The sequence below is a fragment of the Prinia subflava genome, chromosome 16, assembly GCF_021018805.1.
Source record: "Prinia subflava isolate CZ2003 ecotype Zambia chromosome 16, Cam_Psub_1.2, whole genome shotgun sequence".
Lineage (NCBI taxonomy): Eukaryota > Metazoa > Chordata > Aves > Passeriformes > Cisticolidae > Prinia > Prinia subflava.
The window spans coordinates 10,701,072-10,725,909 of NC_086262.1; the positions used below are offsets into that span (position 1 = coordinate 10,701,072).

General features: G+C 44.6%; 2 protein-coding genes across 3 annotated transcripts in view; both read right to left on the reverse strand.

The window, feature by feature from the left end:
* The window catches only part of COL23A1 (collagen type XXIII alpha 1 chain), a 173,405-nt gene extending 162,977 nt beyond the window's left edge, over positions 1-10,428 (reverse strand). Inside the window, exons 1-2 of the mRNA XM_063413353.1 lie at positions 9,946-10,428; positions 6,112-6,181 (exon numbers count right to left, since the gene is read on the reverse strand). Of these exons, the coding sequence (XP_063269423.1) occupies positions 6,112-6,181; positions 9,946-10,167 (292 nt within the window). The 5' untranslated portion in view covers positions 10,168-10,428. The remainder of the gene's footprint in view (positions 1-6,111; positions 6,182-9,945) is intronic.
* A 3,216-nt stretch (positions 10,429-13,644) lies between these two features.
* On the reverse strand, positions 13,645-24,130 carry CLK4 (CDC like kinase 4). Of its 2 annotated transcripts, XM_063413360.1 has the most exons (14): positions 23,979-24,130; positions 22,066-22,125; positions 21,311-21,468; positions 20,056-20,281; positions 18,791-18,881; positions 18,336-18,402; positions 16,977-17,093; positions 16,708-16,874; positions 16,508-16,602; positions 16,024-16,153; positions 15,652-15,734; positions 15,090-15,169; positions 14,080-14,167; positions 13,645-14,000 (listed from the first exon to the last, which is right to left on the reverse strand). In XM_063413360.1, exons 2-14 carry the CDS (start codon positions 22,117-22,119, stop codon positions 13,863-13,865), a joined length of 1,494 nt encoding a protein of 497 aa, XP_063269430.1. In that variant the 5' UTR covers positions 22,120-22,125; positions 23,979-24,130; the 3' UTR covers positions 13,645-13,862. The 2 variants fall into 2 exon arrangements, with proteins under 2 accessions (XP_063269430.1, XP_063269431.1); XM_063413361.1 differs by lacking the exon at positions 22,066-22,125 and having other exon boundaries at positions 23,979-24,101.
* Positions 24,131-24,838: the final 708 nt, after the last annotated feature.

Consider the following 24,838-nt stretch of genomic DNA (forward strand, 5'->3'; position numbering starts at 1 on the left):
TGGGCTGGTTCCTGGTGTACTGCTGCAGGCCTCCATGTTCAAATGCTGGGGTTGCACCAAACACCACCAGGATAAATCCTGCCTCAGCCTCACTGGAAGATGCCTCCAGCCCATTTTCCTGTGGTTTTGAGGGCAGACTGCCTTTTAGCTCATGCTCTGCCTCTGTGTTGGAGGCGCCGTCAGCTCTGGGAATAACACTGATACTGTGCTATTTCCTGCCCCAGAAAGTCCTGACCACATCCAGCATTTAAAGTCACCTCGGTAGGATGTTAAATGTCACTGCTGGCTGACACAGCAGCTGATCTGGCAGGGTGCTGTGGGGATGGGTGTGGAACAGAGGATGTGCCCTCCCCCACACGCCAGCACACAGGAGAACTCAGTTTGAGAGCAGTCCCCAAACTCCCAGACTCAAACCTCCCCTTTGCTGTACACCTGGCCTCCTGCTCCCACCACCTCCACCATGAGCTCCTCAGCAGGGATGTGGAGCAGTGCCAAAATTGTGAGCAGAGCCACCCTGACACTCCCATGACACACCTGACTGCTGCCACCACTCCAGCAACCCCCTCAGGACACCCAGCAATCCACAGAACCACCAGAAAGTCATTCCTCTTTCCAGGGGGACTTTGGACTCCTTTTCTCCTTGCTGGCTGGCACCCACATGGCTGGGAGGAGATGCCAAACCAAGCAAGACTCCCTCTCCTCCATTTATTTCCATCTATTGCAACCACTCAAGAAAATAACCCCTGACCTAAACATTTCCATCAACAAAGAATTCTGAAGCCAAAACTTTGAGGTCCCAAGGATGAGGTGGGGACCCATCACTCTGTGGCAGCTGCTTTCCAGCACCTTCCAGCAGGATGATGGAGGTGCCAGTGCCCACCTCAGGTAGCTCCTGGGAGAAGGAGCTGGCAGCTCTGCACATGTGGTGTGCAGACACAGCTCCAGATGTCCTTGGGGCTTTCCACAAATATCCAAAAGGGACTGGGGAATGGTCGCCAGGAAGGAGCTGATGGAAGGAGGCCAGCAGTCATTTCTATGCTCAAAGAGCATTTTTCCAAAAGTTGCTAAGGTCTGCAGATTGGATTTTTGAAGGAGTAAGATTTGAAAACACGTGAAACAGAAAAAAAGAGCCTGCATTTAAATGGCAACATTTGTCAAAAGTGCTTCTCAGCCAGTTGTTCTTTGTTATTTAGATGCTTTAACACTTGGCTTCTGGCTCGTTTTTTTAAAATCCTGGCACAGCCTTTTCTGTGCAGGAGAGAATTCTGATTGCATTTGTAAGTTTAGTACAAAAAAAAAATCCTGTTTATACTAATCCATAATTCCAATGTCCCAGCCTCCTGGGGCAAAGGCAGATGTAGAAAGCAAGACTTGGTGCAGTGACTGGCAGGGTACAGAAAACCGAGGCAAAGGGGGATTCAGAAGACATTTTAAAACTTGAAGATTTTGTAAAGCTCTTTGTCTCACTCTGAATCATAGAAATTACACAAAAGTATTGAGTTTTCATGACTTAGTAGGCAGAAAAGGGTATCTTGAGGTGAGCGTAAGGAATACCTCCGAGGTTTAAGGTCAGTAGATGCAAAGCAACTCAGAAAAGCAGAGATCACTGCTAATTTAAGGAAAAAAAAATTAATACTTGCTTATATTTAATATTTTTCAGCATCTATTGAACTACCCTGAAGGACTTATAAGTGTGGCACTAACAGGCCCAAACCCTGAAGATGCAATAACAGAGCTGCTATCACGGCAGAGCACAAAACAAAGAGCCAGGATTAGCAGAGCCGGGTGCATCCCATTTGGCCTCCTGGAAAACATCTGCCCTTTGTCAGGACTACAAAGCAAGAAGAGCCCTCTCTCCCTTGATCTCCAGCAATTAGGGAAATTCTGTTGTGCTAATTACCTGGGGAGACGACACTGGGAGAAGGCAGATAGCGAGTGACACTTGAAGGGAACATTTACACCAGTAAAAATCAGACAGATACTTCAAGACACTGGAAATCACAAAAAGTGCCACAGCAGCCCTCCCAGGACAAGCCAGAGAACGCCGATCCCTGGGTATAAAGTTAGGGTAAATATTAAAAAAGCAATAATAATAATAAAAAATTAAATTCTATAAATAACCTAAGCAAGAGAGTCTCGGGAGCTGCTGAGTCTGCAGAGGTAGAGAGGGTTTGCAGTGCTCGGTACACATGGTTTGAATTGCCGAGCAATGGAGCAATCCCTGCAGGCTGCAGCACCGCTGCACTCCTGCTGCTGCCAAGCCGTGATTGGGAAATATTTGTCACATATTAGCTGGAACATCAGATTACTACACTGAACATTTAACGCTCTTTTGTAATGTATCCATACGTTCAAAAGCATGTGACACCGTCTCAGCATGAGTTCAAGATGAAAATGGGGATATGCATCATCCAGAGGCCAGGGAATTTGGAGTTAAGGCTCCAGAGGTACTGTTAAATAAAAAGGCACATGGAAACACAATGCATATGTAGAAATACGTAGTGCAAGAGCAGCCAACAGAGCTGGAGCTTTTCACACCCTCCATCCACAATTCAGCAAGGAGCAGCTGCTGGGCAAGGCATGCTCTGTGCACTGGGGCTGGTTCAAGCCTTTTCTTACTGGATTTGAGGAAACATTTGCTCTCAGGCTCTAGTATGGTGCATCTCAAGGGACTTGTTCTCACAGAGATTGAAGAGTTTTGGCACAGCAAATACCACCTTGATCAAGAGCCTTTTGCACCTGAGGTTTTAAGAGATTGTTAAAATCACAAGGTGGGAAAAAAATTAAAAAACATATATATGAGAAGGCAGCCAGAGCCCACACAACTGATAAACCAATTATTTACCAGTGTCAAGTTTTAGTCTTGCCTCCCACCCACCTCCCAGTGCTCATCAGCAGGCTGCCCAAAATGCCATATACAGCAGTGTTCCTGCACCTGCTGCGTTTCATCCTGCAGCAAAGGCTTTGTGAGGATCCCACCAGAGAAAGGCTGAACACAAGGGCACGAGGGGCCTCTCTGCAAAGCATTACAGCCCTGGCTTAGGGAATGACAATAACACAAGTATTAAGCTGCTGTTTCCCTGCGAGACAACATATGGGGACAGCCTGTCCTGGCCCTGCCCGGCGCCCGCAGCATCCAACCACTGAGTCCCAAAGAGCTGAGGGGACTCAAAGGCCACCTTCATCCCCAGAGTGGGGTCACCAGCCTGTCACAGCATTCCCGAGCCTGACCCACACTCAGTCCAGCTGCCTCAGCCGCCCCAAGGATGCTCTCCTCTCCCTCAGCCACAGAAATGCCCAGACCACAAAGGACTCGAAGTGACACAAAGTTGTTGTCATCCTCCCCCACATCGCCTTGGCTGAATGAATAAAGCAAAACAAGTCAACTCAAAGCAGCACACAGATGCCCAGAGCAACTGCAGAGGCAACTTTTTGCAGTATGCTCAGCATTAGAGGCAGAAAAGTTATTTTTTAAGATTTTAAAATAGATTATTTTAATTATCTTCTTTTTTTTTTTTTTTTTTTTTTTTCCAAATTGTTATTACTTCCAAGGTCAGGCTGAATAGGGCTCCGAGAAACCTGATCTAGCTGGAGATGTCCCTGATTACTGCAGGGTAGCCGGACTAGATGATTTTAAAGGAGTCCTTCCATGATTTCTTTTGACGATCGCGGTCTCTCCGTGGCCCTGGAGAAACAGCCGGGCCCCCTCTGCCGGCCAGCGGCCCCTGCCGGCCCCGCAGCCGCCAAGAGCCCCGAGAGTCCCATCCCAGACCCCACCCCAGCTGTGCCCTACAGCCAGATAGGTGACTTCCAGAGGAGCACAGAGCACGAAATGGGTCAGTTTGGGTTGGGGGGTTTCCTGGGAGGGAAGGGTGTTCGCCTTCCGTGTGTGTTTTACAAGCAGTGATTTAGGGTTTCTCTGTAGTCGGAATAACTTGACCCTCATTTAGCTTCTAAGTGGATCGTTGTCATCTTGTTCCAAACTGCTTTGAATGTGTAGCACATCAATTGTATCAAAACAGTGCCCTAAAAACAACCCCCACCCCCTCAAATCTAAACGAGCCCCAAATTGACTCACTTCTAGGAAAAATCAGGGCTTGTTTAGAAGAAGCCCAGCTGGCATGTGCAGCTCTGAACGTGTGTTTGCCCCTGGCACTGCCCACGGGTGGGTCTGCGGGGCAGCCGGTCCGAGGGAGGGACCACGCCTGCACGGCACAGCAGAGCATCCTCACCCACGGCTCCCTCCACAGCTTGCTTTACATCCAGCCGTAATAAGGAATTCTTCAGCTTAGCAGGGTTATTGGCAGAGGAAACCCCCCAGCCCAGGTGTTCAGAATACCCACCAGCTGCCCATGGGAAGCAGGAGTGGGGATGGCAGCACCTCCCCATCCCCTCCACAAGGAAATTTTCTTTTCACCAGGGGTTGCTTTTTCACTGCAGAGGCAAATTGAAGCTTAGATGTTGGTTTGAACCTGCTGTAGCTCAGCAGCGAATGCCAGTGAGGGTCACAAGCTTTCAGACGTTTCCAGACCAAGCTCTTAAACTACAGAGCAGAAGGCAATTCAGCCTTTTTCAGGAGAAAGAGGAAAAAAATGAAACACGGCTAAAGATGCCTTTGATTCACTCAAAACCAGCCAAAAGGCTTCAGGACAGTCCAGCAGCACATCCTTACCTCAGGTGGCAGTGGTGGCCAGGAGCAGCCACCGATGGGACATTTCCTACCCACCAGGAAATCACTTCTCCTTCCCTGGCTCACAAATTACTTTGACGTTTGTTACTAATGACTGTAACGAGCATTTCAACAGCACGTGGGAAAACCTCCCCTTTCCTCTCTTCCCCCCCCGGCAACCAGCAACCCAGTGACCCAGAACAGAATTGGGACTTTCCTGGACAAAAGAAGCCTCTTCAATCCCAATTGCTTTCCCCAGAGCAAAGGAAAAGCCTCTTGACCACTTAAGCACACCAGCAGTGCCCTGTTTGCCCAGACCGGAGAAAGACCCAGCCCCAGAGTCCCGTGAGGTTCGTGGACTTGCTGGGATGTGGATCGTAAGAGAGAAATCTGATTTGACCACCTTGCAAAGAGCTGAAAATAAGCAGGATTTGTTTCTCAGCTGGTGGATTTTGTTAGCAGGCAGTGAGGCACACAGGGAGCCTTCCACCAGAAAAGGAGCGAATACATTTAAGAGCATCATTAGTGAAATGTTTCTGAGATTAAACATAATCTTATGGGGGGGAAAAAAGGCCCTTTTGTTGTTGTTGTTGTTGTCCAGTGAGTATGGACTAACGTTGTGTGTTTTGGTAGGACTCATATCCAGAGTGGCAGGAAAAATTGACCCTGCCCCTTCGCCTATTCTGCCATCCCCATGTAGCATTTACTGTTTGTTTATTTTCTTTAAAACTGGAATGGAGCTCTCTGCTGCTTGGAAGTCCTTGTAACAGGATGAATTCTCCCGCATCAAAGCACTGCACATCTTTCGCCCATCTTTAGCTACTTTGGTGAAAAGAAAAAAAGAAAATAAAGGCTCGAACTGCCCCAGCTCTAAGCCACTGCACCCTTCAGTGTGACAGCAGAGCACTTCACAGAACATTTCTATAAATGAGGTTCCTTTACAAACTAATCTAAGCTGTTTATTGTTTCCAAGGAGCATGCACTTCCACAGCAGAACAGGAAGTTTTGACAGTTTTAGAAGTTCATTAAACTCTGGGAGGAAATTTAAACAATCGGTGACAGCTTTCCTACAGCAAAAGAAGTCACTGCCCTCCGAAAAGGCAGAGAGGCTGCAGCTTTTAATTATCACACTTGCATTAAGCCCCAGTGATTTTGTTACTACTTCTAAATTGTTTTGGCCCGACACCCAGGGCTCACAACCCAGTCGAGTTCTTCACTCTTTTATTCTTATAGCCAAACATCGTTTTGTCCAAACCTCAAACTCCTTGATCTGTAAACAGGCCAAAGCAAGGCACTGAGACATGTTAACAGCACAAGAGTGCTTCAGCTCGGGAAAAACACTTCTTAACACATTTTCCTCGGTAAAAAGGAACACAAAACAGGAGGGGAGCAGTGGGCAGGGCCCCGGGGTGGGGTGGCTGTGCTGGTACCTTGGCACCTACCTGGGGGGCACACGCAGTCTGCCGGGGCCTCTCGCGCCGTCCGCAGCTTGGCCAGCCCTTCGCCGAGTTTCTGTGTGAGGGGAATGAGAACAGCCCTTCAGAGAGTGCATTACACCTAACACAGACTGTGCATGCACACCAACACCCTCTGCTTCCTCCCAGGGAGGGGAACGGTGTCGTGCTGTGGTGTTCAGCCTCCTTAGTTAACACCCCATGCTCCAGTAGTATTATTGTTTAATAAATATTAAATCTTTCTGAGCAAGTGGTAACCTCACATGAAGCAGGCAGACACTCCTCCTGCACATCCCAGAGTCCCTGGAGCCAAGCTCCATTGGCAGGATTCATCCTGAGCTCCTTTATAAGTCCCATGTTCAGACATGACCTGATTTGGTTGATTTTGTACTTAAAATTCATTCTGTGTGGAGTACTAGAGGTTTCTCTAGCAGAGGGATGAGGACAGTCAAGACCAGAGTGCTCACCCACCCTCAGGCCTATCCAAAACCCACTGTTTCCACCCCCAAAGGGAATAACTCATCAATGGGACAACTAGAACACATAAAAATTCACAAAACTACAGCAGTGTCTACGTGGCATATTGCAGGCAGATGTGTGCACACTCTGCCTGCTCCCTAAGCCAACGAGGCTGTTTGTGCCTGCATTCAGCCCACTGCCAAGCCCCAGTTAATGAGCCTGATGACAGGTACATTACATTAGATCAGGCGGACTCCCTGCCTGGGACAGCCCAGCAAGGGTGGGAACAGCTCATCTTCACCCACAATCTTCACTCTCTCAGTCCTCCAGGAATGCCCTGTCCTACCTAAAGTACTTGCCAAAAGAAAAACCAATAATCTGATAACTGGAGGCCCTACATTTCAAAGAGAGAAAATTTAAAGTACTTATTCAGCTTAGGGTGTTAAGACTTGACATTGTACAACTGATGACCCAGTCCCTTTTCAAATATTTGAACACTGCAGACTATTCAGGAATTAGGCTACCTGTGAATTAGGTTATTTTCTTTTTATTCTGAAGATTAAATAGTTTTATCTGTTGTTGAAATCCTAGGCTTCCTCTATCTGCTTGGCTGTGATCCTAAGAGGTTCTGAAAGTATCAACACGGTTTCATAGCACCTGACAGAGAAGTTGTCCTAAGGGAAATACAAATTCCAGAACAATCCAGCTGCCTTCTGCGAACATATACTTTCCTTGAGAAAATGTGGCAAAAAACCACCTAAAGGGATTTTTCTGACAGCCACCCGAGCTCTAAATGTTACAGAGTTACTCAAGTTTTATCTGTTTACTTTTCAAGTAATTTGGATGATGAAGATGCTCGAGGAAATGAAAATAAGCCCTCCCACATTTTTAGTTCAGCAGGCATCACTGGGAACAGCAGAGTAGATCTGAGTCCTGGAGCGAGTCCTCTGTTCCCCCATTGAATTGTTCTTGACATGAAAGTGATTAATCTGGACACTGCGGACAATAAATCCTTTGTGAACAAAACGGTCCAGCTCTGTTTACAACAACTGGATGTTTCCCTAATCCTCCCGTTAATATTTTCCCTCCAGTGCGAAAAATACCCACTTGGAGTTGGTATTTTGACATGGAGCAAGTGGAGATGCTGCCACGTCCGGACCGTGCTGCTGGCAGAGTTTCAGAGGGCATCAAAGCAGGAGCCTGCAGCATGTCCCACTAATGGGACAAGCCAAGGGAAGGGCAAGGTCCTGCCACAGTCAAATCAGCAATTTCTCCAGAGTTACACGGATGCCTGTCGCAGAGCCAGAAACTAAATCCTAGCTGTCCAAATTGGCTTTCATTACCTTAACTACACACTTACCCTTCCTTTATTATTTCCTATCCTCTTTTACTTGCCAGACATTTAAACAGCACTAAAAGGAAAAGGGCCAGTGTGCTGGTGTTGTATTTGCTGCTCTCTATGCACAGCTCTGCCATAAATTATGCCAGCAAAGCCCTTGATTGGTACATGGAATAAAACTTCTTGGGTCGTGGCAGAGAACAAAGGATGCTGGGTCATGCACAGAAAGCATATGGAGCTTTGGTTTCACTTCTGAAATACTGTGGTAAACTTCAAAGGAGGACCAATGCAGAAATTAACAAACAAACTGACCCCAGGCATCAGTTGATGTTCATGACGATGGAAATACTCTCTGGCTCTCCAGAAACTCTCAAGCACAGAAAGGGCAGGAGCTGCTTGACAAGCGAGTGGTCTTATGTAACAGAGTTTGGGCAAGAAACACTTTCTGAAACTTTACCATAAATTAAGAGGTTCATTTAAAATGACCATTAATAGATAATGCAATTACTATTATGGATTCCTCAAATTTGTTGCTTGATTCAAATTTTGCTTCAGTATTGACAAAAGTTCGGTCATACTAATTGTTTCATCAAGCTCACTCTTCCATTAGAAACCCAATTATGTGGTTTTGCTTTATTTTCCCACGTACAAACTCCATCTGAGCATTCCCAGTACAAAACAAGCTTTCCACACTTAACTAAATCTCAGCAAGAGGTTGCACATGATCTGAGGAAGTGCCACAGAAACCATTCCCATTGCTAAGCACATTTATTGGAGTAATTGGAACAGAACCACTGCCACAACGGGCAGGCTAATTCCTGCCTGGAAAAAAGACCTTAACTGAGGCTGTGATTACGCCTCACAGGCACCCCCCCGGTCTGGTATTCAGGGTTTTCACAAAAATATTTTAACATTTCACTTTTATCGAGGCACATCAATGCAACCAAGTTTCCAGGCAAGAGGACGTGATGTGGTGGTGCCAGCTATACCCTCACCCTAGCTCCAACAGCAACACACAGCGTGAGGAATTGTCTCCCCATGCCCCCAGCACTGCCTCCAGTCCTGCTCACAGCCCCAGAGCTTTCACAGAGCTCGACATACAAATACATTTTTGCATGATTTAGGCTTTGTGGCTGTCACAATCTAAATGCATGTTTTGCATCCCAGGCAGGCCATTTACAAAATCCCAGCGTAAAACCTTCCCCAGATGTCAGAACTGATCACTCAGGAGTGCCCTTCAGCAGCCCCACAAGCCGTGTTGAATCTTGCTGAACTTTATGAACTACTGTTTATACAAATCCAGCAAACCAACTGTGGGATCTTCAAGCATTTCCTATGACTGATGGAGCCCTTCACGTCCCCCCTTGCCTGTAAAAAGCCCCAAACCTAAACACCAGAATCGGGAAAAAGATAACCCTGGGACAAAGTGTAACTTCTCCCAGAGATTTGGTTTAGTTAGGGACCAAGAAGGGCATATGTGTGGGTAATAGTTCTCCAAGCAGGGGAAATTGTTCAGCACAGAAATATTTATTGAATAATTTCAGAAAACCCCAGGACTGAAAGTGAAGTAACTAGTGGCAAGTCTCGTCTGCCTGCCATAAATCAGTTCTGCACTGCCAGACCACAATACTCTGTGACAGCCAGTCCAGATAGCGGGGATCGTGTTCATAATTTCTAACAAGGAAATTATGGTCCATTAAATCCCAGCATAAATAGTTAAAGTACTCGGGTTACCCGTGTCAGTGAATAGAAAGGGAGGAAAGTCGCATGTCCTCTAACCTTCGACTGCCGGCCCTTCACCTGGGGCGTTTTCTCTTCTAAACAAGGTGGGCTCTGCCACGCTTCGCCCTATGCCCGATTCATGGAAACGGCAGCAAAAAGGGGAAAGTTTGGCCAACGGGAGGAAGTTTTCCCAGAGAGGAGGAGAAGCCGGTGATGCACGGAGCGAACCCCGCGGCGGAGCGGGGCCGGAGCGCCTTCCCCGACGCTGTGTCCCCGGTCCTGCGGGGCCGCCGCTCACTCACCTCGCGGAACAGCTGCTCCACGCGGGGCTGCAGCGCGTCCAGCAGCGGCCCGTGCCCGGCGGCGCCCCGCTCCTCCAGCGCGGCCAGCCGGCCCTGCAGCTCCGCCGTCTTGGCGCCCAGCAGCAGGCACACGGCCACGGCGGTGAGCGAGAGCAGCAGGCACAGCGCGGAGGTGGCGGTGCCCGCCGCGCCGGCGGCGCCGCTGCCGCTGCCCGCGCTCATCGCGCCGCGCTCCGCGCCGCTGCGCGGGGTCCCGCTCGGCTGCCGCCCGCCTCCCGCCGCCGGCGCATCCAGCGCCGCCCCGTGCGCCGCGGGCGTGGGGCCGGAGCTGCGGAGCGGCCGCTCTCCTGCGCTCGCCCCGCCAGCCCGGGTCTTAAACGGAGGAAGCGGGGGGTGGCGGCTCCCCCGCCGCCTCCCCCCGCGCTGGGGAAGGGGGGATGCTCCGAGCGCGGCCCGCCGCCCCCCATGGGGGATTACGCGGAGCAGATCCCACCCCCGCTGCCCGGCCTCCCGCGGGGACCGCTCCCCCACGGCCCCATCCCCGCCCGCCCGCGGACCCCGCGCCCCTCGGGCTGCCGGCCGTGCCGCACAGGCGGGGCGCTGCGAGAGCCACTCCGGAGCGCAGGGTGCTGCTGGCGGGGCGGCCCCGCTCCGTGCCCGCTCCGTGCCCGCTCCGTGCCCGCAGCAGCGCTGCCCGCGGCGGGGGCGGCGGCGGGCGCCCTCCAGCGGGCTCCCCCCGCCGGAGAGCGGGCGGCGGCTGCTGCGGCCCCGGCTCCCCCGGAGCGTGCGACCTGCGAGAGGGGTCACCCGACAGCGAGCTTTGTACTTTCTGCCCTACAGCCCGTCCGCACCGCGATCTGTTTCAGAGGCGAGATCGTACCCGGAACTTCACCATGCACTGTAACTCGCTGTTACCTCAGTGGAGTGCTCCATCCACTTTCGTGAGCCTTTGAAGGAGAGAAATCTGCTCACAGATAAGCACCGAGCATCCACATAATCTCTCGAGCCTTTCCCTCGCTGTTACACAGATCAAAACTCTTAACTTACCTATAAAACAGCCTCCTGCAACTTAATGCATGTCTAGATTCTAAGCACATGATATACAAACTCCTGGATACCCTCTGCCCCCTACACACAGAACTCACCCTTTCGAGGAGTAATTCTTACTTCTAGAATAGATGATTGAAGCCTAGGACGGAGTTAGGAACTGCTACAATGTCAGTAACATTAACAATGTCAGCTTCTAATTAAGGTTGTTAATAAAACACACACACACGCACAGGGACAGACACAGGCTTCTTGTAGCTATTTCCAAAGCAGTTAAACCAGGCAAATTCATACCATTTGCTGACAACCAGTTCCTGCTCTCTTACATATCCTGAAGATAAAAAGAAAACTCCAGTTTTCTGAGACCCTCTTTCTTACCTCCTTTCCCCACTCCCCTTTGTATGAGCTTGCCAAGACTTTCCTTGCAAGCTCCATGAGAGCAGTAGAACACACAGAGTGCCATCCTTTTGGGGGAGATGCTCGGGTGCAAAGCATCTTGTCCTGTGTGACCTGAGCCCTCCAGGCAGCCCTGATATCCAAACACTGAAGGAACAGGCAGGACTGATCATTCCTGCAGCAGATGAGTTCCTGCCCCAGAAATCCAAATCCCTTTCCCATGCAATTCAGCCATGAGTTCAACTCTTCCCTCACTTGGGTCAGCTTCTGGAGCCCTAGATCTCCCACTCTGCACTTCAGTGATGGAGCCTGGGCTGCTCACTCAAAAGACAGCTTTATTCTGTCTTGTCTTCCATGTTTAGTAAAAAGTGTGACTGGTTCATTTTGGAAATGCACAGTTAGTCTGGTCTGCCTGGCTGATCCAGTCACAGACTATAATTTGACGGTACTATAGCTGGAAATCTGAAGTGCAAAAATAGATGTGAATGCTCTTCTAATTATTTAACATCTATGGCTTGATCCAAACATGCAAAGTATGAAATGAGTGGTGGTGCGTGCACATAAAAATTCATCCCCTACTAAAGACAGAAGCAGTGAGGGCAGAAGCAGACCCACCCCACATCTTCCCTGGGGAGCCCAGGGGCCTTGGGCTCGTGTGCCTGCAAACCAACACTGGTGTAGATGCTGCAAGGCCTGCAAAAGCACTTGGCACCTTGTTGCAGGTGCCACACTAATCCTCACAGTGCTTTTAAATTTACTGGAATAAGTCAAGTCAACTTAAACATGGCTTTGTAATAGGACTAAGCTGTATCTCCTTTACCAAGCAAAACAAATTTCAGTGCATACATCACCAGTTAGAAGCACTTTAAACAAGAGCACACCATCTTTCCCTAATTTTGATAGAACTGTTTTATGGTTACAGTTTTATTGTTATAGCAGCATATAAACTTTTCTCCCCCATCTGCCTTTCATTTGCATTGCTTAGCTGATACACTCAGCCAAGGCCTTGCCTCTGAAGCTGTGGGATGGAAAGCACTGTGGGAAGAAGGAATTTACTCTTGTCCTGCTCAGCCCTAATGAGCTGACCTGCACAGCACAGTGTTACATTTCTGTCATGCCAAGCAGAAACAATGTCATCAACACCAACATCCAAGGAAAGGAGGTGGCTATGATGAGCTGCAATCAAGCCCAGGAGGTGGCACTGGTAACTGAAGATAAGCTTTCAAAGCCTGGCCCTGCTCTGTTCTACCCCCAGCTCAGAGATATGCACGTCTGGAGCCTCTTGCAAATGAAGCCTCCTCTCGACATCAGCTTAAAACCTTACTGTGCATTAGGGCTAACTCAGCAAGCAGAAAACCTGAAGTCAGGCTCCTGTGGAGCCGAAACAATTTTGTTTCCTTCCTTTGAAGAAAGGCTTGTGCAGTAAAGTCAAGGTTGAAATAAATAGCCAAAACTTGCTCATTACAGTCAGAATTGACTTTTCCACAGAAGGCTCCCTTCCTACTGGCTCAGCAAGCCACCCATACAGCGTCAAATGGATTAAGAGTTGGAGTAAAAACCATCAATCTGTAGACAGGGAAACCCCAAAACTCCCAAAGTACATTAATGGGTCTGGGAAAGCTGCATTATTTTCTTCTCAACCCAGTACCAGAGTTCAGGAGTCACAACTGAGAACCTGGCCACCTTCATCCTGTACAGTCTCAAGGCCAGCATTTCTCAGTTCCCAAGGTCACTTTGTTTCCCAGTAACTACAAATGAGGCTCCACAGAAACATACATTGAAGACTTCAGAGTGATCTCATTCCTGCAAGAGCTTACATATGCCACAATTCTGCAGCAGTACAGTCTAAAAACTTATTATGAAAATGCTCATCTTTAATGACTAGAAACAATACTGAAAGTAGGAAATGTTACTTATCAGACCTCAACTAAAAAGATTAGCTATGAATACCTAACACTGAAAGCATCAGAAAGGTTTGCAACAGCTAATTACCTGGCTGGGGGGCAATACATGCTACATAACAAAATCTGGGAAAAAGGTGACCCACAAAAGCTACCTACTTACAATACACACAGTTTCTAACCATGTTTCAAAATGCCATCAAACTGTTATATGCAGCATTACTAGGTGGATCTTTCCTTCATGATTAATAAAAGCAAGTTTTGAAGAATGTTTCCAGAGCAGCTTCAGCTAGCCCAGACTCCTCCCCTACAGAGGGTCCACTAGCATCATCTGTAAAAGGAGAGTAAAGCAGGCTTTCAAAAATGAAAATTACTTTTATTTTTCACTTTGATACCCATAAGACTACAACTGCTCAACAAGGTAAACATAACAGTTATACAAAACATAGGTAATTATTTACAGACTTAACTGTACAAAATAATTTAAAGCTTACAAAAGTTTCATGCAACCTCTGCTGACTGACTGACACAGTCTAGGAAATCTCCTTGAAGAAGCATAGAAGATCTTTGAATTTATTTATTTAATGGATCAAAGAAAGGATGCTGCAAGGCTTCATCAAGAGTAATTCTTTTGGCTGGGTCATATTCCAGCATTCTGCGAACAAGGTCAAACAGACTTTGATGATCTGTGTCTTGGCAATGCATAAATTCCTGAAAGAAAAAAGCAGGAGGTATTTTAGAGAGAGCTTTCACAACTGCATAACAGAGCAATAAAAATGCAGTCTCCTACCTTCAGAGGCTTACAGCGTCTCCTGACGTACCGGCCTGCAGAGCTGTGCTCGTCCCAGTCCAACTGGTCGTGGTGAAAATAATGTTTTCTGCAGGACAGGGGAAATAACAGTAAGTTGGTGTCAGTGCACACAGCAGGCAGATGCTTTTCCAACAAGTTTTAAGACACCGTTAAGTGTTTCTGCATTTGGGAGCTAACATTTCTTTTAGTGTGTATTTGTTCAGAGATCTGCTGCTTTTTTATTACTGCTGTCACAGTAATTAGAAAACAATAAGAGGTTTTTTTAGTACTACTTGTATCTAGTGCAATTGCTGCTTTTCAAGCTTTTTCTTGTTTTTCAAAATGCACTGTAATCAACTGGACAACTCAAACAATATACATTACCCAACTCAGAATTATTGGGATTCTTATCTAACACATGAATTACAGAATTATCTACATGAGCTGGCAAGAGGACAGCTTTTGTAGGAAAGAAAACAGACCATCAAATCCCTGGATGTCCAAAGTTTGGACACAGAGGGGTCAAAGGAGGACCCTGTGTTGGCTGGTTCTCCTTGCCATGGAAGTGAGAAACCCCTGCTGCATGGAGTTATCTTTGAGGAACAGAGACAGATCACTGAAGCACATGTCTGAGGGATATGGAGGGGCAGTAGAAGAGGATGACAGCTGCATTAGCAAGCAAGGACCCTCTTCTTCCTCTGATAATTATTGTGATGACAACATGTTCTTTATTCTCAGAGTTTAAAGAAAAATTGATGTCTAATACTGTTCTGGTGACCTTACCAAACTTAGCTTTAAAGACTTATGAACATTCATACTCAAGTTACAGTTCAAGAGGCTGACAATTCATACTAAAATCAGAAAATAGGACTACTGTCAACTACTTAAGGTAATAAAAAGCCCATGAATCTCTGTTGATCTGAAGCAACTCATAGCTTGCAATGGCAACTTTGGAATTTCTCTTGTAAGAGAAAATACTAGGCAACGTAGCACTTCTCTAATGAACATACCTGGATTTCTTGATCATGTGAGTGGGCAGAGGCCCCAGTATTCTTTCCATCATTGCCAGGTGTTCTTTACTATCATGAGTCTGTGTGGGAAAAGCAATGAAAGCACTTAACACATTTTTCTCCTCTGAGCCACTTGGTAACAACACTCAAAACTGCAAACAAGATTTTGCCAGAGCACTGTCACAACATCTGTAAACACTGCCACCTTCAATTATTAAGAACAGATTATGCAATGCAGATTATACAACACTTTCCACAGTTAGGATGACCCTTGAACAATAGTTCACAAATCAAATACTATACAAATGTTTTCTTTACTCTTAATTCCAGCAGAATCATGACAGTCTCCTGCACCCAAGATGACAGAAAAGATCATCTTAGATACTCTGAAGGAGATATCCAAGATGTAACATGTTCCTGTATAGATGCTGGTTTTCCAATCTCATCTATATAATCCTTAAAAGTTATGGGGATTATGCCTTTCATAGTTAAGTCCATGTCATTAGAAGATTAAAATCAGTAGTCTGTAAGAAACACATTCTATTTAAATTTATGTACACACCTGAAACACTGTAAATCCCAGGTAATACTCAATCAGAATGCAACCAATACTCCACACATCACATGGCTGAGACCATCCCAGTGCTGCAAAACAGGCAAAGTTTTACTTTTTAGTATAGTCTCAAAATCTGTAACCCACAAAGCAGTTTCCACACATTTACTGATGCCCAACTTAGCCCCCACACCCTCCTCAAACCCTGGTGTTTGTTTCTGGTTTTAGAGTATTTCTTTTACTGTTTACTCACAATAATTTTATTGCCAACATCTGACAGATGACTGATTACCAGAGCCATGAGCAACTACTCTGGTTTATGAAGTAAAGACATCTGAATAAACTGCAAGGAAGTTTCAGAAGATTTAAGTCTTTACTCACCTAAAATAACCTCAGGAGCTCTATAATGTCTTGTAGACACTAATGTGCTATGATGCTCATCATCGAAAGTTGCACTTCCAAAATCAACGACTTTGATGTCCGTGTTTTTTAAAGTGCGTTCATCTCGTTTCTGCAAGAAATCAAAATGCTGTTAATACTTTTGAAAAGCACACTTAGGCAAAAATTATCACATTATCTTCAAAGTACCAGCTAGCATAAAATGTGTAACAAAATACTTCCTCCAAATACTTTAATTCCTGTGCAGCTCAATGCTCCAAGAAAGAAGAGCTGGTAACAAAGTGATTTAATCTCAAAAGCCAAAACAGCTGAGTAAAGACCATCTGCAGTGACAAGAGCTCTTTTCCTCTTTTGTTAACCTTAAGCTAACTTCAGTTACTTGTTATCTCTTTTTTTGTTAAAGAGAAGTTTCAATGAAGACAGAAGTAGTGCAATTCAAGTTGGGAGAAGCAAAGAACAAACTTACCATTTTGGCATTGTACTTCACTATGTAATCAGACTCAACAAACAAGATATTTTCAGGCTTTAAATCTGTGTGAGTTAGTTTATTATGGTGTAGAACTACAAGGAAAAAGAGAACAGTATTCCATAATTAACACATTAAATTCCTAAAGAAGAAATCAAAACATATCCATATATTTGAAAGAAGTATTGAAATTTACTTACAGTTTATAGACTGGCAAATTTGATAGGCCATGTTCCTAATGTCATTAATATGAAACGGCAGAAAGCTATTTTCCTTAATAAAGTCATAAGTACTGAGCCCAAGTAGCTCAAAAACAATACAGACGTGGCCATGGTGATCAAACCACTCCAGCATCTGGACACAGCGGCTTAAAGAGAAAACAAAAAAAAAAAGAAAACAAATGAAAATCTATTGAATAATTACCTTCCTCAAATCCTTGGTATGCTGACTACTCCGATTTCCTACTTACAAATTGCTGCTTGGATCCATGTTGTTCAAGTGTTCCAACACCTGTATTTCTGAACGGGCTGCCTCCCGGTATCGACCAACATTTTTCACTATTTTAACTGCTACGTGCATTCCTCTCCTTGAAAAGAAAGTAAAGCATGGCAAACTGGATCAATTATTGTTAAATACCCACAACGCCAAAGCAGCTTGATTTTAATAAAAGAAACACAGGAAGATTAAAGGTCATGGAGAATTATGAGCTGGATTAGGGGAATTTGATTTAAGCATGCTGTACTCAACCAGAACAGTTTTTATGAAAGAAAAGTAATCCTGATCTTTCCTTTCTCAAATACTTATAGTATATGCTTTATTAATGACTTCTCAGTGTTATTATCTCATCTGAAGTAGAATAAACACTGCGAATCTGCCAGCAGAATGATTAAAAAATTAATAGAATTCTCATTTGAACAAAACTACTACAAAAACTTGATGGGTTTTTTTTCCTGCAACTTGCACAACTTGTCCTGGCTCTTTTCCAGTGCTCTTATGGAATCAGGGGAATTGAGTAATTTCTGAAGTTTGGATTATGAGCCTTTGATACCAGTGAAAACTGCCCTGCACTGACTGCCTGCATGCAGACTGTAAGGCTGTTATTTAAATGGAGCACAGACACAGCTCCTTCTGTCCCATTCGCTCTTACACAATTTATCTCTGTAGAGCTCTTTCAATTTTAACAACTTCAGAACACTCTCTGCCCTCACAACAGGATCTCAAACTCCAGAACAAACTTATGAAATGACATAACAAACAAACCAAAGGTACTAAAACCATGTCATAGAACTGCTAATGTAAAACATACAGTTAAAGTAGTCTGAGTTCTAACAACTGCTAGAACATACAGAAGTAATGGAAATACAGTTAAGTTTCTTCTCCTTCACCAGACACACCACCACACGGAAGCAATCATTCCAATCATTTAAAAAGTACTGGATACTAGGCTACTGTTGATTCAAAAAAACTTCAAAGGATAGTTTTAATTATAAAAACTGAGGAAAGCAATTGACAGCTCAACCAGTTACAATCAACTGCCTTCCAGAAACTGCTTTCACTAAAAAGCAAAACTACATTCTCAGTATCTCACTGCACCATCTTTCTAAGTCTCCCAAAGTAATTCTGCACTATTTAGCTGCTCTCACATTCCCCAGTTACGCAGCAGCGGCACTTAATAGAAACAGAAAAATGAAACAAAATAGAATTCTCAATAATTAGAAAGGGCATTTGGACTGCAACTTTCTCTTAAATAAAATATCCTTAAGCTTTAATTTCTGATCTAAGTATCTTTTATCACAAGATCCATTGATAAAGATAATCCCACACTTACATATCATGATCTATGCACTCCACTACTTTTCCAAAAGCTCCTTCTCCTAAAGTCGCAACAATTTCATCTAAAAAGAACAAAGATAAGTTAGAAATATACAACTACTTAAGGGAGAATGAACATATTAATGTAGATTTAAAAATGTGCCATTACAAAAGCATAATTACTTTAAATTTCAGCATCAGAATGCATTATTTTATTGGACAGGAGTCATGAAAACAGTTAGCCAAAAAACTATCTCTTGTTCTAATCTCAAGTTCATTTACTAATTGGAACTTTTTGAACACAGTATTTAAATTCTACAGAAAAGAAGATATGCAAAAAAACAAAAAAGCACAAAAAAAAACAGAACAAAAAGAGCAATGAGATTTCTTTAGCCCCCCTCCTCTGACATACTATTCTAAACAGATTTTTTTCTGAAAAGTTTTTTAAAAGTGTTGAAAAATGTTCTATACATCTTGCTCTTAGAACGTCTCCACTTTCACAGATCAGGTGACCCTCCTCATCATCCTCTACACTCCTGGATCTTTTCCTTCGGTGACTCTTCTGGAAACGGCACCAAGATCGTCCAGCCAATCAATATATCAGAGTGAATTCAGGGCAGAATACGCAATTCATTCAGCGGGGAGATATTCAGGCATTCAGTTACACACCAGGCCACGAACAGTTGGCAGGAGCAATTTCAAATTCAGTCCCCAGAAATTCACAGGGCACAGTTTATGTTACAGAAGAAAAACATGGCAAGGAACAGATTTTCAGATAAATACTTAAAGTGATACAAGCAACAGAAAAAAAACAACACAATTTTGTCTCTCAAACAGTGGCTTAATTGAAGACAGATTAAGACTGCAACACTGCTATTTCTAATACTTTGCTAGCAAATAGCAAAAACCAGTATTTATTTACATACCTAAGTTCTCAGTCAGGTGAAATGTTTCTGTTCTTGAAACATCCACTCATGTAAACAATTTTACTTCTCCCATGTTTAGAGAGGGGAGAAAACTTACTCTGAAGTCCTTAATTTGCATTATATAATCTAATACACCTTACTGTTCTACTGCAGAAAAGTGGTATAAAACACCTGGAGCTGTAGATGCATCAGTGGGCATCATGACAATCATGAGAAATTCAGACAGCACACCTTCAAAGAAGGCAAGCAGCAAACTTATCCCATCTCACTAAGACATTAGGTGTGCCATTAGCTGGGCACAGGGGGGATCAGAGCTCTCTGGAATTAGGTGCAGAATTGTTCACATCAATTTACCAGACATGCACATTCATACTTTGAATTTATGTTAAAAAGGCATGTCATCTCAACCACTTTTAGCAATTGGGTGGATAGCATCTCACAATCTGCCTGAAAAAACACAGTTCACTATGCTGCAAAGCTAAGTGACAACTGTACTTTAAAACAGGACAGCTACCTGTCTTCAATTTCAAGACAACATTTTTCAGATCAATCCCAGTGATTTTGACTACCAACCACCTACATTCCCAGTGTACAACTAGTACTGATGATCCCTCCCCCCACCCAGCACTGATCCAAGAATCTCAACTAACAACATATTCACATGCTCCACAAACAGACTCAAATAAATACAAATCCTTCTTTAATAATGTATTTCTAAAGTACCGTGGATCAGGAATTGAAGCTCTAGCACTCATTTAAGAAGTCTATTACCACTAATTCATTAATAATAAAGTTAAAAATTACTCATACCGAATGCGATTGGTGACTGGAGCAATGATGTCTCTTATGCTTCCTTTTATGACTACTTTTCCTGCTCCGACCAGAGGATTTGCTATAGTGATGATGGTGACTCTTTTCATAGTCTCTGTGATAATGCCTGTGGTCATACACTTCACAGAAGTCATTTCTGTATTCCTCAACATATCTCCGGTCATGATGGTCTCTTTCATTTATGGCTCTATCGTCCAAATAATGACTGAAAATATATTTTAAGTGAATGTTCTCCACTTCAAAAACTTGAGGTTCCAACAAGATAAGTGACCTGAGCTGAGTTACACAGTATCTGTCTTTACAGCAGAAAGGTTTTTTAATTGAATCCCTCCCCAAAAACAGTGGAGCTTTTGATGTTACTTTATTAGGGATTTAACAACATTGTCAGTCTCAAATACATGGCAGCCATCCACATGAACAATGTACCATCTGTCCACAGTTTGGATAGTAAGAAACTCAGACTTAAAAAGGAAAAAACGCTTCCTAAAATATACTGAGCAACTTCATTACAACCTTAAAAGTCACATGATAAACCACTTTCAATACAGAAATCATCTCTTCCATGCTTTCAAAGCTCCAGGTGTTAAATAAAACCTAGAGACTGAGAGAAGTAGCATCATCCTAAGTGCTCTGCAAGCAACATTAAAATCTCAGAGATTATCTGGAACAAGGATCTTTTGCACAGAAAACAGACCATTAAGAAAGCTACTGAGGCACAGAGTTCCCTTACTGCTGTACGCCTACTCCCTCCAGCATTTTAATAAGCATGAGTATGAGCTTTTAAAAGAATTCCCTTGGATCTTGTCACGGAAAAAAAAACTCAAGACAAAACAGAAAAATACATCTTTCCAGTGAAAACAGTATGGGAGAAAACACAAATCACTTCCAAATTAGTAACAGAAATTCATACTTACCATTGTATTAAATGATTAAACAAACCTTCTCCTCCTTTTGTTCACATTAAAATAAAAGGTATCTTTTTCACTTGAAACTAAATATTGATTGTATTCAAAACCACTGTTTAACTCACACCACTGATACAAACTAGTAACATTTACTTGCTTTACTCAAGAATTTCTATTTAATGGTTCAGTGCTGTGTTAACAACTACCTATCTACGTGAGCCACACTAATAAACTGACAGCTCTGGGGATTCAGAAACTCCTACCCTGAAAATACATTTCCTTCAGACATGGTAAGAAACATTTGCACCACTCAGTTCAGAGTCTTATACCTTTCTGAAATGCGACTGGGTTTATAGTGCTTGCTCTCTTGGCCACTGCTGTGGGACCTCTTTCTGCGTTTGCGGCTGCTACTGTGCTTCCTCTGATCCCAGCTCCTCCTGTCGTCCCACTCAGGACAATGAGATTGCTTTGAATGCCTCATCTCCCACTGCAAAATACAACAATAGTAATTTAAAAAGAAAATCAACAAACACACACGTAGGTGCAACTCAACAATGGTAGTTTGAACAAGTATGACAGAACTAAAAAGACCCATTTTTCCTCAGCTCCCTCCCCCATTATTTCGGTTTGGCACGCAGACACAGTTCCCTCATCCCAAAACTAACACTGTTATGAAACACAAATTACAATTAAATAGGCCAACTCATCTTCATTTAATAGCTTCAAACATGTCATTAGAGCCTGTTTTAAATAAACTCTCAAGTGACTAAACACAAGAGCATCCCTAAAGAGCCTATTGGAAGAAACCTTCATCTCCTCTAACAAGAAAACCTGGATTTCAGCCTCTCTACTGTACTGTAAAGTTACTACATGAAAATCAGGTAAGCACAATCAGTATAAAAACTTCTCTCACTAAACTATTTACAGAACACCAGGGAACAGTCACTTTTAGCACCAATCCCTGTGAACTCTGATGGATTAGCACAGCTTTGGAGCACTGGAGCCAAGTCACAACTTTTGTACCCTATTAGCATGCAGGGCTGTGTGTTCTACAGTTCAGCTGATTTGCAAAGACAAAACCCACCAGCTTCTGTTGCTGGATGTTAGGTGCAGGAATTCTTTGTTCAAACAGGTACATGCACAACTGAAAAAAAAACAAAAGGCAAAGTAAAACACGGCTGTAGAAATAAAGAGTGTAACAAAACCAACTGTTATTTGTTTACTCATGTGCAGCAGATGTTTTTGGAAAGTAAGAATAACCTTCTAGATCTATTCCAGTAGATTCCAAAGAGTGAATTTATAAGAGATAATAAAAAGTTTCTGCAGTAAGCAGTGACAGTAAAAACAGTAGTTTAGAGACAATGACAGCAACAGAGTAGAAAAATCATGACTGTAAATCATGTGTAAATTGTGCAAATCCGTGTAAATTTAGAGAGAACAATGCCTCTATACAAAGAGAAGGCATTAAGATGGAAACTCCTAGAACATGCAAATAACATGACTGTTTTGAAAAAAAAAAAAAAAAAGGTTTTTCTGATACTTTCAGAAAATCTGTGAGACTGGTAATTAAAAAAAAAAAACAAACTAAAAAACCCTACAGACATCTGCAACAATGTTTTTAAAATCAAAAATATATTACCAAACTGTGCAAAATAAGTGCCTTGTATACATTTTGGGTGAGTCATGATTCAGAAAATCTTATTCACTTTTGAGATTCTAATAAAAAATAAAAATACTAATGTAGCAAATGACAAACAAAACCACCTGAAAAAGTAAAACCGACTTAATGTTTCATTTGTGTGTTTTAATCTCCTCTCTTCTTACACAGCTCCAAAGCCATTTTCCTCTATTTTCACCTTACATAACTCAGGTTCCAGTTACTCTTGAGGGGCAGAGTTTCATAGACACACTCAGTTATAGGTGAACTGAAAATTCTAATTATGATCGCTTGGGATTTTTTTCCTTTCCCTACTTGGCAGAAGGCAGGCTGCATAAAGGCTCTATAATGAACAACTATCTAAATAAAATCACCATTAAACTGTCCTGCAGAGCAGGGCTTGGGGGCAAGGAGGATGGATATTTGACACAGGAAACTAAAGAAAATGCTTTGTTGAAGACTAATTGCTGCTTCACTACAATCAAGTGCACATAGCATTGGTGAAATTAAGAATTACAAATTATGTCCCTAAAGGAGTCAAGAAAATTTAAATGAGGAGGAAAGGGACAGAATCGATCTGAGTCCATTTTAAGGTAGAAGCCACCTTAAAATTTTCGAGTACTGTGCTCTATCTGATTTTATGTGCCGAAGAACTTCACTTATGTAATACTGACAGCTGCCACGAACATATGCATTCCTGTAGCATGTGGAACTAATCCATATCACAGGCAGTTTTCACTCCCACATTTTGCCATAAGGTTCCTCAAGCAGGAGCCATTCCCCTTTTGAACAAATCCCTACACACAAGGGCCACAAAAGCCCTGCCGTAAGCTGCCTACACAGCAATTTCTAAATGCCTCTCCTCAAAATCTTGGCAGGCGGAGGAGGTCAAAGGCTTATTCCTTTGGGATGGCCAAAGTCCGACACCGCAGATCCTGGAGGGGACACCCGCCACCCCAAGCCAGGGGCACGGAGCGCACTTCCAGGCCAGGCTCCCCCGGGAGGGCCCCGGGGGAAGGAAGGGCCGGGCCCCGCTGCCACCTGGGCGGGCGCCAGGCACGGCCGGGCCGAGTGAAGCCAGCTCCGCCCGCCCCTGCCCTCCGCACAGACCCCGACAGGGCTCCTGCCCCGAGAATCCTGCTCCCTCCTCAGCACCGCCTGAAGCAGCGCTTCATGCGCCCCGCACCGCGCATGAAGACAACGGAAGCAGCTCTCCCACCCCACCCCCAGCCCTGCGTCCCCTCCGTTTCCCTACTGCTTCGCCCCCATGGAAACAAAAAAGAGTGAGGAAAAAAGAGAGTGTGAAAAGAGAACGAAGAAGGGCCGCCCCCACCACTTACAATTGGAACAGAAAGCGAGCGAACTCCCGTGTCCGCCCTGCGCGTACAGACAAAATGGCGGCTGCGAGCGCGGAGAGGCTGCTTCCTCCTTCTCCCTCGTTCTCGCGGCGTCTGTGCGCTGTGACGTCAGACGCACAGCGTAAAGGCCGGCGGGGCGGGAGAGCCGAGGGGAGGCCCCGCCCCCGCCCCGCCCCTGAGGCTGTGCCGCCGCCATGGCGGTGGCCCTGAGGGGAGGGCGATGGTGTTCGTCCCGTCCCACCCCGCACGCTGGGCGCGGACTTTACCCAAATCTTGGCTTTGTAAGCCAACGTCGTGGAGGAGTTTAAGCATCGAGCGCCAGTTCAGAGGCCACTCCAGAGCTGCGGGCGTGCCCTGCTTAAACGCGTGTAGCAGTGCAGAAATCACCAGTTAGTCCCAACAGCCAAATAATTCCTTCTAAGAGCTCCCCAAACGTTTAAGCAGTTTGGTGAACGCGTTGATTCTGCAGTTAGGCCTGGCTTCAGGCTCACAGTTCTCTCGCCAATGCTCACGGTAAAAACCCAATAAAATATTTTATCTGCTGGAGCCTGCAACTTGGACCTGCCCTCCTGGTGCAATTGCATGGGTTGCTGTGCGGTTTCCCCAAATAGGAAAAAAGTTGAACTGAAACGCAAGCTTCAGATTTTGGAGCTCAAAATGTTTTATCTGGGGAAAATCTCTCACAATCTCTGAAGGTTAATGGGTAAATTGAAAAATTCCTAAACTCAGTGACTCTTTCCCAGAATAATTTTGGCGTTACGTCTAACACAGCAAGGTTTTGCAGCTGAAGCAAAATCCAGAATATCTAAGGTGTAATGTACTTTTAATTTATTGAGTGCTGT

Bases quoted from the DNA above. Each gene is read 5' to 3' on its own strand.
- CLK4 (XM_063413360.1), bottom strand. From the start codon at position 22,119: ATGTACCTGTTTGAACAAAGAATTCCTGCACCTAACATCCAGCAACAG. The intron at 17,094-18,335 runs GTAAGTGTGGGA...TTTCTTTTCAAG, and splicing joins GAGTGCATAGATCATGATAT to GAGAGGAATGCACGTAGCAG. The intron at 14,168-15,089 runs GTATGTTCATTA...CCTGTCCTGCAG, and splicing joins CACATGATCAAGAAATCCAG to AAAACATTATTTTCACCACG.